This window comes from Meleagris gallopavo, chromosome 1 (genome assembly GCF_905368555.1).
Source record: "Meleagris gallopavo chromosome 1, MGAL_WU_HG_1.1, whole genome shotgun sequence".
Classification (NCBI taxonomy): Eukaryota; Metazoa; Chordata; class Aves; order Galliformes; family Phasianidae; genus Meleagris; species Meleagris gallopavo.
The window spans coordinates 90359178-90373725 of NC_139404.1; the positions used below are offsets into that span (position 1 = coordinate 90359178).

The 14548-nt window shown below is 40.4% G+C and overlaps 1 protein-coding gene across 9 annotated transcripts in view; it reads right to left on the bottom strand.

Annotated features, from left to right (window-relative positions):
- The window catches only part of POU2F1 (POU class 2 homeobox 1), a 120760-nt gene that overhangs the window by 84341 nt on the left and 21871 nt on the right, over positions 1 to 14548 (bottom strand). For 3 of the 9 annotated variants that reach the window (XM_085240291.1, XM_085240283.1, XM_085240247.1), the window contains exon 1: positions 12884 to 13107. The exons of 1 other annotated variant lie outside the window; for it this stretch is intronic. In XM_085240291.1, coding sequence (XP_085096417.1) covers positions 12884 to 12992 — 109 coding nt within the window. In that variant the 5' untranslated portion in view covers positions 12993 to 13107. Of the gene's footprint in view, positions 1 to 12883; positions 13276 to 14548 lie in introns of those variants that run through there. 5 more of the 9 variants (XR_014887460.1, XM_085240240.1, XM_085240302.1 and 2 more) reach the window with 3 other exon arrangements.

Consider the following 14548-nt stretch of genomic DNA (forward strand, 5'->3'; position numbering starts at 1 on the left):
GAGGAAAAGCCACAGAGAGCCAGTTTTGCACAAAGGGGAATGCTGTGCTCAAATTAAACAAAATTCTCTGGACACAAGAGTTGATTTCACAGCCCTAATGGCCTGAAAAGTAGTTTTATTAGATAGCAAAATAACCATTTTCAAGTTCCAGCTCCCATTTCTTGATACTTCCCCACTTTGCCCCATGAAGAGGAGGAAATTTCCACATGCAGTGTTTTTCCAGGTTTCTCCTCAGGAAATTCTTTTAAATTGGGTAAGAGAGTTCCCATCTGTTACTTGGAGCAACGCACCTTTTTAAATACCACATGCTGAAATGCAAAAAAAAAAAAAAAAAAAAAATCATTTTAATTTTAAAGCAGCATTGCCACTCAGAACCTTCACACAAATCAAATAAGCTAAAAATGCACTGGAGCAACACAAACATTTCCAAAAAGCCTGGACTCCAGTACAGTTTGCATAAATAAGCTTAGCAGGAGTTGAATAGGCAAAGCTGTGCCAGTAATGCTTTAATATCTGTTTCATGACGTGTACAGTTATTCTCCTGAATAAGTACTGCTGTAGCCTGCCTTCACTTCGTAGGTAACATTACTCTACATTTTATGCGCCAGTAAAAGGCCAAGTAACATTTCCATTATTTTTATAGTATTTAGCCTATTTGTACACAGCGTACTTTTAACTTATCAATAGTCATGATTTCCCTATGAGCAAAAAGCACAGAAGTTATGCTTTTTTGTTGTTGTTTAATAGCTAAATCGGTTCTGACTACCTGAAGTCCTGCTAACTTGACTTTGCTGCTGCTTAGTAAAATTGTTGAGCAGCAGGGGCAAAAATACAAACACTGTATAATACATATTTGTTCTGTATTTGGAAGACTTTAATTACGTGAGTTGGGTCTTCTTTTTAATTAAAAACTTAAGTTTTAAAGGCACCTATGATTTAAGTCACTATTCTAGCCCAGAATAACTTCATTTCTTTAAAAATGAAACCTAATTTAAAAAACGTGAACATCTAAAGCTCTTCCCTTACTACTATCAGAATATTTCAACAGAGAACAAGATAACTCAGCTAGCACAGAATACAGCCAAATACACTTTCTCCAAGAAACATAATACCTGTGCACTACAGTCTTCACTGAATTTATTATTTCTCCACCCTTGCCTTGTGTAAACTCCAGCTTGCTTTGAACCAAAGACCTTTATAGTTTTAAGTCCCTGGAGATGATGAAAGGTGTTCTCAGCGGAGCAAACTTTTCCAGAGAATTCACACTCTGATTTGAGAGAATTCATTTCTTTAGGCCTTTGGGGAACACTGCAAGTCACATGTATTTGTTTAAGTCTTTACCTAGCAAGAGCAGAATCCCTCCTAGACTTTGTCAGGTTTGCGCTGATCTTGCAACATCTGGCTGCACATGGCTGTACTGTTCTCATCCGTAATACTGTGCATGAAGTAGCTGGAACTTAATCTTTTAAATAACAGTTTTTCATTCCCTTGGAACAGGATTTTAAGACAAACCTTCAAGGAATACCAAATCAATTATATGGAGTTAAAGAATACTTTAAGCAAGAAATAAACGGTTGATTAGTTTATAACAAAAGCATCCAACCAGAAAGTCACAGTGAGGTAAAGCCTGAAAAACTGTAGTGAAATGCAGTGAAGGCATGGGAAACACTCTTAACATTGACCAAAAGGTCATAAAAAGCATTAATAGATACAGAAGGTACCCCAAATGGCATGAAAACAATTTTGTATATTTGAAATGAGATGCTATTAATCGTGAGAAAGATTTAAAAGAGTGAAGTAAAAATAACAAAAAAAAAAAAAAAAAGGCCGCAGAGGTAGGGAAGACAATCCTATAAGAGCAACCCTTCCATTTTGCACAGCCACAAACATTTCGAGCACCTACATTATAACTGCTCACATAATTAATTCAGCCTAGCAGTCAGAAACAGCAATACTGGGACAGCCATAGTTCAGCAGTCTACACTTTGCTGCAAGGAAATTCCTCCTGAAGACAGATGCCACCCGGAGGAACAAAACCAGAAAAACAATCCACTGCCTGACCAGAGGCAAGGCACGGAGAGATTAGAACTGCAAGGCTCGCCCTCCTCCTGAGACCTGCAGCCTGCGCTCACAGAACAAACCCGCACAGCCAACAGCAGCAGCAATTTTCTGAGCTGAGACAAAGCAAAGCCACGCTGTGGCTACAAGACAAGCCAAGGAACAAACAGAACAGCCTCCGAAAGGCTGCACGAAGAAGAAAGCATATGCATCACTGCCAACAGCGAGCACAGCCGCAAACACCGTCCTACAGCAGCCTGGGATCACACACACGTTTCAGAGCACACTGGTGACCCAGGAGACAGGAGTTTTACCCACTAACTGATTTACTTATTAAGTGGACTGTCAGTAGTGATTCTGTTTCGGATGCCTACGTCTTCTGGAGAAAGGAAATGTTGGGCCATGCCCATAACTCCCTCAGAGAGATGAGCTTTAGACACAAGCAGCCACAAACATGACGGCTTCATTGCCTTTCTACTTACACCATACATTAACACACAACGAGAAACAAAAATCTATTTGAAACAGTAATTAGTTCTGTTAATTAAGCTTTCCAAGAATGGATATTGAAGGCATCCATGTGACTTCAATGTAAAACTGCATTTTGCAGGACTGCTCTCCTCCAGCATGGGGCCTATGCCCAGGAGCAGATGCAGTCACGAAGAACTGCTAAGTAAGGGTACAAGTCTAGGCAACAGTTTAGGATCTATAGCTTAAGAAGTACCCTACACCTAAAACCTTCTGTTGAGAGCCAATCTCCTAAAATTTAATACTACATGCACATCCAAAGATCAGCGTAATGCACTTCACAGGGTCTGAAATGAAGATTAGGCAGGTAGGTGCATAGGCAGAAGAAAGGATCTAACTTAGAGGGATTATGATAGAAGATCCATCATCTTCTCTGTACAGACTGCTGCATCACAGTAAGCAGAAAAAGGAATGGATCTAATTACAATATAGATTTCATGGCCATCTTTGCCACCGTTTTCACTTTTAGTATGAGATTCTAATGAAAGGGTTAATACTCATAAAGGTGTAAAATCCTGATCTATGAAAAAAAGTTCAAAATTCACAACATTAACTTTTGGCATAAGAGACTTGGTTTCAGACCTTCCACTTTCTAACATGGGGACAAGACATGAATCCACAGGAGATAATTAGGCACCAATTCTACCCTGATGATACCTTTAACAAAGTAAGTCCACAAGAGAGAACTATATCTAGATACCTTTATGGGCTTGCCCTTAGTGCCTCAGTTATTATCTGTGAAAATCCTTCCAGCCTCACAATGACCCACGTAAAAAAGAAATGTATGGCCTGATTGCAATCTCAGAACAGAGCAGATTAGCTGGAAATAGTTCTGAGCATACAATAAGTCTTTAAGAATCTTCACATTCAGACATGCAGCACTAAAAAACTGGAAGGATGGTGAGATCAAATAAATCATAATCGAGTAGGAATAGCTTAAACTGTGAGATGAAAATGAAAATAAGCACCAAAAATTAAGAATCACAGTTGGTGTGGGGTTTTGTTGCCTTTTGTTCATTTGTTTTGGAACAAACACTTACTACTTCTTATCACTTTAAAACAAAGCATTCAGCCTTCAAAAAAAACAGCTCAGTGGATCGGACACTGGTAATCTATAGTGGGATGGTTGACTGCACATTACTGTAATTTGGGAGACTCTTCAAACCCTAAAAACATGATTAAGAACTGTTGAGATCAGACAGTCAAGTGACTAGAGGCAAAAGAACCCAAACTGGCAAGATTAAGTCAGAACTAGTTGTATCAGTTATGTCTAAAGTCTCCAGAACATGATGCCACTGTCTCCATCTCAAAAAATAAAAGTGTGTGGGATAAAGAGGAGGAAAAAATGCTACAATAAAATATCTTGACCAAAGTCACACAGGGAAAAAAGCCACCAGAGTTGGAGACAGAAGCCACCTCTCCCAAGCATGGTAGTCAGGTGATGAACCTGTCTTAATATTTCTGATAACTCCAAAAACAGGAGCATGTAGAAGACATTAAAGTGGTAGAGAATTCAGAAAACTTCCTACAGATCAAAGTGACTGAAGACTTGCTTATTGTTGTTTGGAAACTAAACATTAAATAGCAGAGAACTATTAGTTTTAACTTAATAAATTTTACACTTTGCATGATTAGAATAGTTAGACAGTTTCAAAGCTCTACCAAGAATGTAGTAAGAAATATTAGCCCTCTGGGAAGGAGTAGATATTGTAATGGACCATTTATCCTGGACTGACCCTGTCAGAATCTCAACGACTAGAAGAAACCAACCCCACATTTCAGCGCTATGATAAGCAAGCCTTTCCTAAGTGACTAAGAGTTCAAAATGAAGACAAACTCAAGAAGTTTCTGGTGGCACCAATGTGAAAGAAAAATTTCACAGGAAGAAGCTACAGATATAGAAAATCCTTTTATCTCAGTACCAAATAGGCAATCTGTACGGCTGAGTCACATATGGCAGCTTGGCACTAGCACTGAGGAGCACTCAGGATACTACAGACATCCAAGAAAAGGGAGCTCTTGAAAATGTAACAGCAAAGAGACGACCTTAATTTGAACACAGCCCTTAGAAAAAGCACACAAGAATCCCAAATCTGGTTTAAGAGTCTCTTTCAGGGGGTTATAGGAGTTTAAATTAAAAAAAAAAAAAAGAAAAAAGAAAAACAGCATCAAAAACAGCACATAGGCTAGAAAGGCACTCGGTTATGGGATAGCCACCCACTGACAGCACCCTGTGATCTCCTCATTGGATCAGGTATGGCAGCTGCTATTTCAACAGCTGACCCTCTTCCTCTTCCATCCCTGCATTTCCCTATTAGCTTTAGAGACTTCGTGGTCACGAGGTAAAGACTGCTTGCTGTTCCAGCTGAACAGGATTCTTTTCTTGGAGGGAATGTTTCTGCTGTATCACCTCAGAGGCAGATGATACCAGAACTGGCAGAAATACTCAACTGGTGAAAGAGTAGAGCAAAATCTCTCTAGCGATGTTAGGCTCAAATCCATCTAAACTGTTATCAGAAAACCCACAGTTCCAACCACTTCCCACTTTCACAAGAGTAGATCTAACTCTATTTCAGCTGGTTTAAAGATTCATATCTCCACATGCCACATTTCAGTGGTTCTTGAAGCTATGGAATGGATCTCAGCTGAAATCTGTTTCTGCAAGTGCCAACATGGTGATGCCCTCAGAAGGGCTTTGCACCACCATTTCTTGGGAATGATCAGCTTATTTCACAAATAGCGATAGGAGTCTTTTTCATTGTGGAGCTCTACCTCCAAGGCTCTAGGTATACTACAGTTGAAAATTTGCAGCTCAGGTAAGTAAAAAAAAAAAAAAAAAAAAAAAAGTGTTTTGAGTAATTAAGACCTATTACCAAGAGGTTTTATTATTTCATGGCTTATTTCAAGAAGAGTTCAACAGAAAAGGCTCACCCTCAGCAAGTTTGCTGATGATACGAAGTTGGGAGGATTGGCTGACACGCCTGAAGGCTGTGCTGCCATTCAGCGAGACCTGGACAGGCTGGAGAGCTGGGCAGTAAGAAACCGGATGAGGTTCAACAAAAGCAAGTGTAGGGTCTTACACCTAGGGAGGAAGAATTGCATGCACCAATACAGGCTGGGGGATGAGCTGCTGGAGAGGAGCTCTGCAGAGAGGGACCTGGGCATCCTGGTGGACAACAGGTTGGCCATGAGCCAGCAGTGTGCCCTCATGGCCAAAAAGGCCAATGGCATTCTGGGGTGCATTAAAAAAAAGCATGGCCAGTAGGTCAAGGGAAGTGACCTTCCCCTTCTACTCTGCCCTGGTAAGGCCTCATCTGGAGTACTGTGTACAGTTCTGGGCTCCCCAGTACAAAAAAGACAGGGATCTCTTGGAAAGAGTCCAGCAGAGGGCCACAAAGATGGTGAAGGGCTTGGAGCATCTCCCCTATGAAGAAAGGCTAAGTGAACTGGGTCTGTTTAGCCTTGAGAAAAGAAGACTGAGAGGGGACCTGATCCAAGTCTATAAATATCTAAGGTGTGGGGGGCATAGTGGCGAGACCAGACTCTTTTCAGCAGTGTGTGGAGACAGGACAAGGGGGAACGGCCAGAAACTGCAGCATAGGAAGTTCTGTACAAATGGTGAGGGTGACGGAGCACTGGAACAGGCTGCCCAAGGAGGTTGTGGAGTCTCCTTCTCTGGAGATATTCAAGACCCGCTTGGACACCTACTTGTGTGACCTGGTGTAGGGAACCTGCTTTGGCAGGGGGGTTGGACTCGATGATCTCTGGAGGTCCCTTCCAACTCCTACGATTCTGTGATTCTGTGAAAAGTATCTCTACTATGCATCATAGGGCTCTGAACAGAAATGACCAAATAAAACTCAAAATTCAGGCCACCAGCCTGTTTCATGCAGACATATGATGAAAAATTCGCAGTGGTCTGCTTCTGGAGTTTAAATATTGGATAGAGAAACAGTACCACCAAAACAGTATTGCTACCTTTTCACATACATGTCATGTGTTCTACATAATAGAAACAATATAATCGGACGGAATTTGAAAAGCACAAGTTCACTACAAGATGAGGGAAAAAACACTCTTGTGTTAGTTTCTAAATATTCCTTCAACACTATCTGCTCCTTATGGTTCACTGCACTGGTAGCATTTACTGATATCTAAGTTCCTTTGCATCTTTCTAGAAATTTCAAGTAGTGTTACATTCATACTACAAAGTTACATGGTAAAGACCCACCTACATTAAAAATGCCTCCTCTTATGGTACCTAGTCCTTTAAGACTAGTGGCTCACAGGCTATTGTCACGTCTAGTGTGTGAATGAAACTTGGTGTGCAGCACAATTCCTAAAAAGCACCTCCATACTAGCAACTGGTAATTAATAGTAGTCAGTAGCTCTAGTTGAACCTTGGATGTGACAGCAGCATCTCCCACCCATGCTCTGCTTCCAGCCGCTGCTGCAACTATCCTGGCATGGCCAACACCCACGTCTCCTGCTCAGGATCTGGGAGAGGATCTGCTCCTGGGGCCAGTCTGAGCTTAGCGAAGAGGACAGTCCTGCAGGTAGATGGAGAGGCAGTGCTTGGCTAGGATTTGTGAGACTGGGAAGCTGACTGCAAGTCCAGCTCCAGTACCGAGAATGAGGACATCGGTCAGATGACAACAGAAGAGGCTAGAAGAGAAATGGGTCATAGCGAGGGGGAATGAAATGGCAGAGCACTAGAATGCGTCACAGAAAAACAGAATAGGGGAGAGGAATGACAGAACAAAGGTTCGTTTGCCATTCTCAGGCAACTACAGCCACTGCCATTAATCACGGCATCCACACGCATCAGATGTACTCCTGCTACCTAGACAGTGCTCTACCAGCATACTTGACACTACGGATTTTGCATAAAATACAGATCAAAACAAACCAGATACGCAGTGAAAGTTCCTTAAATGCCAGCATCGCTTCTCACCCACACACTTAGCAGAAAGTTAAGTGGGCCAGGTACAAGTGGACAGGGACGCGAGTTCAACTCCTTTGCAGGGGCAGGGAGCACGTTCCTGTGTGGGTGTGCAAAACCTTACAACCACACAGAGCAAAGAAAAATCTGACTAATTACAAACAACATAACTTACACAATTTCTTATGCAACTTGATCATAGGAAAAAAAATAAATCAAGCTTGCCATGAAAAGTCAGATTTCAAGGTAGATGTTCCTTGCTTTGTGATCTACAAAATAAACCAATTCAAGTCATTGTTATTTCTTTAAGTAGCCTTATTGATGTTTTCTCCAGAATTATCACAATCTAGAATCACCAAAACAGCACATGCTCACAAAAGCATATAATCCACAAGGCAAGGTGCTAACACCAAGCAGCAGTGCCAAAACCAGAACGCTATGACATTTTATTTTAATCATTACCTGTTCAACTGTGTTCCTCAAGCTAGTAAAAATGCTTTTCTGTCAGTGAAAATGCAGAATTAGGAGATCAAAGCAAACATATAAAACCAAGTAGATAACCTTGAAAGTGATTTATTTGGGAAGAAGCACGAGTTGGAAGAAGGTGAATTATAAATTCCAGAAAATAATCGTCTGTAAATTGTAAAGCACCCAACTTAGGCATGAATTATGCTATCCCATAGCAATTGTTTTCATCTTTCAAAGCTTTATCATAAAAATGCCTTTTAAACTATTAGAAATTTCTGTCAAGTATTACAAACTTTAGGTTTAAAGCACAGTGTTTTACACTAGTTTAAGTTTTTGAATACACATGCATCCTTCTCAATGCTGTTTTTAAGTGTCACTCCATTAAGGAGGGCCAGACAGGTTTCTTTTCAAGAGACGTGCTACAAAGTTCACATTTAAACCTGACCAGGTCTGAACCTTAGCTGGTACTTCTCACCAGAACTCTGGAACAAATAGCTGTCAAAATTATAAATGACAAAAAATGATCCACCAAGAAGGCTCAAGAAGAGATTTCTATACCTTTAAAGTCTCATGGTGTGCATTTCCTCATAACTCTGATTAAATCCTATTTCTCTGTTCTTTTTTTGAAACAAACTGGAAGGAATTGTGAACTTCAGTGGAATATGCAAGTGTAGCCAGGACACAGAGACAACATGTTAAGAAGAAAAGAAAACATCTGTATTTCCTTCCCATTCTCTTCCACCTGAAATAAATTCTTTAGCTGCAGTTTGTCTTCTTTTCTGGAAGCATTTACACAGTATCTAATGCTATCCACCACCATGACTACCCCTGGGGCTTTTATGAGGGTGGGAACAATCAGTATAAGAATTACTAGGGACATCAAAGAGACAAAACATTTATTGAAGAGGGAAGAGGAAGAGAGAGTGTGAGGTAACGAGGGTCCTACTGTATTTACCTTATGTGCCAAGCATGCGGACAGCAATAAAAACCATGTAGGGAGCAATTTTGGTCAGAGAAAGAACACGGCAGCCTAATGGGAGGCCTTTGTTCTTCAAAAGGGTCTCCTTTTCCCCTTTTGTGCTTCACTTAATTCATGGCATCTGAGCTGCTCTTGAACTTGACAGACAGAGAGAAGGGGGGGGGAAAGATGGAGAAAGGGGGAGACAGAGACACAAAGAAAGAAAAAAGAAAAAAGGACTTCAAAGAGTTTTCCTTTGAAAATGCACTCGTGCTATATGCATCGCTGAAGGTTTTGGATTCAAAAAAGGGGCAGAAAACATTTCATATAATTTCATCGTGCGGATAAATTGTCCCGCGCTCTTATTAAGAAAGGTAGAAGGAACGGAACAAAAATAGAAAAAACCCTATCTGAACTATGGAATATAAACACAATAGAATTACTCCCCTGGGTGCTCTTTATTTATTTTCATGTTAAATCTTACTCTCGATGGATCCCAATACATTTATCAAAATCTTATCAAAAACCATCTGGTTTCCAGCAGCCACCTGAAAGGCACACATTTTCCAGACAGCCCCATCAGCATTCCCAGCACAGCACCCGGCCAGCAGCAGGAGCAGCAGAGCCAGCGCCATCTGCGGGGCCAGCTCACAGGCCTGGCCACAAGGCAGGGCCACCAGCTCCTACAAACCGGGAGCGATGACAAGCGCTGCCTTAGAGACACGCAGCGCCCAGAACGTGGTGAGCAGGAGGAAAAACGCTAGGGCATGTATGAGGCAGGCTTCCAAGTTTGGTCCCCTCTGCTTTAAATTGGCTGAGCACGCTCCAACAGCGGTTAATATTAGTGCTCGTAATATATTCGGCTTTTCGCCCTCTTTAAATATCCATGCCATAGGCAATACTTAGATGAAATAATTCGTAACTGCAGCCCGCACTTTTCTCAAGCATCTTTTTTGTTCTCTCTAGGCCGCCTCCTCCCCTCTGTACTGTGCAGCAGCTACACGGATGCAATTTATATATTCCTCTGTGGATTTTTATCTATGATGTATATACTGAAATTGCTTGCCAATAATATTTGCAATAAAATACGAGATTGCAAAGTGTACTGACACGTGTGTCAATATCACAATAAATTATTAATAGTTAATCACGTGAAGTTAATTCCATAGAAGATTTCTAATGCGTAAGGATCTTAAGCTGTCCCTTATTGACAATTACCCTGTCTCCTTACTGATTTACATACTCTGACAACATACATGCACACTATTTCTATAGCATGCTATTTTCAGACTGCATTACGGATGCTACTTTCTGCAATATGCCCTCTTGGTAATACTCTTCTCATCATTTTTCTGTTCTGACTTGAGATCTTCTGTCCCTTTGAACAAAACAAGGTATCCGAACTCAAATTCTTTAAATAAATTTCACAACTTAACACAATTCCCTTCCTTTCCTATAACACCCATAGTCTCCATTTTAAGTATATCCCCTCTTTGATGACCCTGCACATTGTTTAAAAACCCAAATGCTCAATTAGACCACACAAATGGTATCAACATGCACACTAACATACAGCCAAGCAAGGGTCTTGCAGACTGCCAGCACCACCTCTGACTTAGAGTTCAGCTGTCACTGTGCTTCACAGAGAGATCTCCCCTCTCACACTGCCATTGCTTTTCAAGGCAGGATTCCATGTTATCACTTCAGAACCTGTACTAATTCGTCAGGAGATCAGATATCTATGAAAAATCTTCTGTATATCAGGGAAAACAATGAGACTCAAAGTTATCAAATCTAAGGACCAAGCCAAATTTCTTGTTCAATTTACAATTTGTAGCTTCAAGTCCCTTAATATTAAGTCCCTAAATATACCCTTTTTTACCGTCTTCTCTGAGAAAGGAGCTTTCTACTTTTGTAAAGGACATGGCAGACAAGTTCCAAATATACAGGTAACCTGAGTCTAAAATAATCCATACCACCTGTAAGGTAAACTGATAAACATCACAAAAAAGAAATGGTAAAAATGCAGCTTCTTTATATTAAGCTTACTTCCTATGATTACCAGTTTTGTTTTATGAAATCATTCTGCTTTAAAAAGTGATTTGGGGGAAGTCCACACATAGCTACAGAGCCTGCCCTATAAAGTCCACTTTGCAAGCTAGGCAACGTATTTCAGATTACACATACAGAATGGAAGCAAAAAGGATGGAAGAGCTTCCAGAGCAATCTAAGTAACTGAAGACAGAAAAATATGTTTTGTGCAGCAGAAGTGCCCTTGAGTATTATTTACACTTACAAAACACTCTGAACACTGACAGCGTTACACCCATATGAAGCAGACAGCACTGGAATACTCACAGTGTACTAATTACAGAAATCTGAAGTATTTGAGGCTATAACTAAAGGAACTTTGGGCAACAGTAGTGGCATAGAATCCAAAGTTTCTGCTGCCTTCTCTTGTAACTAGTTTGCTCCCACACTTGTTTCTTTGCAAACAAAGTTTATCTTTGCCACCCAAATATCTCACACATTCCAAAGAGAATTGCAATCACAGGCATTTAAGCTCCTACAGCTGGCAAAGAAAATATGTTTATGACTACAGGGACTTCTGTCTTGACCAACTTAAATGGATCATTCTGTGAACGCTGCCTTGTCTACTAAATTTTCATATATTATGTTTGACTGAATCTTTTCTTGTGCAGGATATTTTTAAGGATAGCTTTAATAATGTTAACTCTTAAATGTCTGTAACATGAGTCCATCTTCCTCTCAAAGCACCTCCCTGGGATCTCTCTCATCTCCTTACCTACTTTCATGGAACCTGCAGAACATTTTTTAACTATGCTTGCCTTTCTGTCAGATTGGTTGAAAACTGCAAAGATTTCAGAAAAGCAATCAATGTACAAGAAGCAGACCCTACTAAAGACAGAGATAATAAATATCTCCTTAATGCAGTAGAAGATCTGATTTGTATACCTTATTTCATCTTTCTTAAAGTGGTCCTGAAAAACAACATCTGACAAATCTCAGCTAAAAGCAGGATGAAGAACCTTTCAAGTATACAGATAGAAAATAAACAACAGACAGCCAACACCTATCATGACACTACAGAGATACAGAACAGTCAAAAAACTTCAGCAGGTTGGTCCTAAACTATTTTATAATGCACACAAGGTGCAAAGTACATCTTCTGAATACTCCTGGAGTACACCTAACATTTAACATTTAGGGCAACAAGCAGTGCAGTCATATCCCATACTTGAATCAGTCATCAAGGAACAGTACACAAAGCAAACCAAATAAAGAATACTGCATTAATCCCAAATACAGAGCATTAAAACAAGTCATTCATCATGACACTGACTGGAGGCAGCAGTGGTAATATTTTAAAGTTAAAAAGAAGTCTCATCGTTTATTTTCTTAGTGCAGCTTCCAGGCATAAGCTCACTTAGCTTTCATACAGGGAATATGTATATTGTATAAATCACTTCTGTAGAGTTTTCCTCCTCCTGTGATGTGCACAGCAGTCACCCTTCTACTCAGAGGCATTCTATTCTCTAAGCGACTATGAGAATTATGTATTTCCTCTCCAACTATTTCCTTCTCTTCGCTGTACATATCTGTTGGGCATCCTTCGGAGAACATACCCAGAAACCATGTTACCAAAACCAGGTAATTGCTCTGGTATTTGGGGTTTAAAATACACCAGACTTAAGGGCTATCCCAGGCCCACAGTAAAAGCAAACAAAGCTCCCCACCCACACCACAACCATAAGACCCCTACATTCTCATTCTCTTTTTAAGCTTGAGATCCTTTCCCAGTCAAACCAAACCATGAACTCCGGACTTTATGAAGTCTACAGAAATCAAACCAGAACTCTAAGCAGTTAGGCAATTTTATTTTTTTTTTCATTCTAAAGATACTTTACCAACATTGGGTTGCTCCTCCATTTCTTCTAAGTTTCCTCTAAGATTTGTAAGTTCAAAAGTCAACAGTAAAACAGTGCCATCTGACAAGCAGTCAACAGCTATTTCCATCTTTGAAACCTTTTTCAGAAAGGAAAAATGGCTCTGAGAGAAGGAAATGCTCCCTGAGCAGCTTTTCTTAGATGGATGTTCTTACAGACTTGCTACTGACACAGAAGAAGCAGAAGTCCACAGGGCAGCTGCTCTATCAGTGTTCCCTACACTCAGGGCCACCAACTCAAGGTCTGTGGGCTGGAAGGCCTCCACTGTTTTGGCTTCTCCGTCTGTCTGATACCAGAGACTAACTATTTAGTTAGCATTCAAAGCACAGGCCCCTTTGTGTAAACCCTGTGGGGAGACACCAAAGAGCAGTAGATGTTCCTGAACATTGGTACCATATACAGGCAAACTGAGAGACCAATAAAGACCAATTGCAAGAATCCCTTAAGTAAACAGTGCATGCAAAATGGTAGAATTTAATATGTACGACAATTCTGGGAATAGGTGGAAACTTAACGGAAACCTCACAAATATTCACATGTTAAATGTATATAATGAGGGTGATTTAGCTCTGGTGCATCTATACTAGATGGAGAGGCTCCCATACACCCAGCGCTGCAATAAAACCAGTGTCAGCTTTCAAAACTATTGTTTAGTTTGGAGAGTTTTCTTGGTTACGGTTTTCTGTAACTCTTCTCCCATAGCAGCTGCCGCTCTTGGGAAAAGAAGTTACTGTTGGAACAGTGAAGACGGGTACATTCTGCTTATAGAAACACAGGATTAGATAGAACTTCTGTCCTCAAAACAAGGCAAGACTTGGTCCATATGGGGGACAGTCTGTCAAGTAGCCCCAAACTCAGCCAAGGAGTTTACTTAAGCTTTCTGTATCTGATAAAACAGAAAAACAAGGAACCAGCTTCCTTATTACAAACAGTCAAATCAAGCTTATAAAAACAGCTGCCTTGAGACTTATGGCTCCAGTGTCATCCAGAGCTTCAGTTAAACAGTAAAAAAAAAAAAACCAAAAAACTATGTATTGTTTTACTGTGTGATAACACTTTTTTTGTACCAAGAGAATTATGCATCCCTGATACCTCCTTTAGAATTACAAGAGACTATCTACCTCTTGTCTTGACACCACACAAATTCCATGGCAACTAAAAACACTTCTTGTTTATTTTAGAGAAGCCAGAAGACTAAAAGGAAACTAGAGAAGGGGGAAGGACTTCCCTCACGTCAGGGTTTTGTGCACCATTTGTGGCTTGGTATTTAAATGAAGACTGACTCATTTCCTCTTCATTTATTCAATCTTGTCTTACTATACTGAATTGGCAAGAATGAACATTTGACATCATCTTCATTTTAACAGCAACTGATTAAGATATCACAGATACACGATCAGTGCTCCACAAAATCAGCAGCTCATACCAGGCAGTACACAAATGCCACCTAAGAAGAGTGTTCTAAGTCCTTCTGACAATGGATTACCTTCTGCAGTGCACTGTTAGTGACTTACCCATCCACAGATTTTGGTTGATAATGAAGGATACTTTTAAAAGCGTTCACTATTAATTCCTTCAAAAAAGCACACCGGTACAATAGCTTTTCTATCTGGTATGTCATTTCTT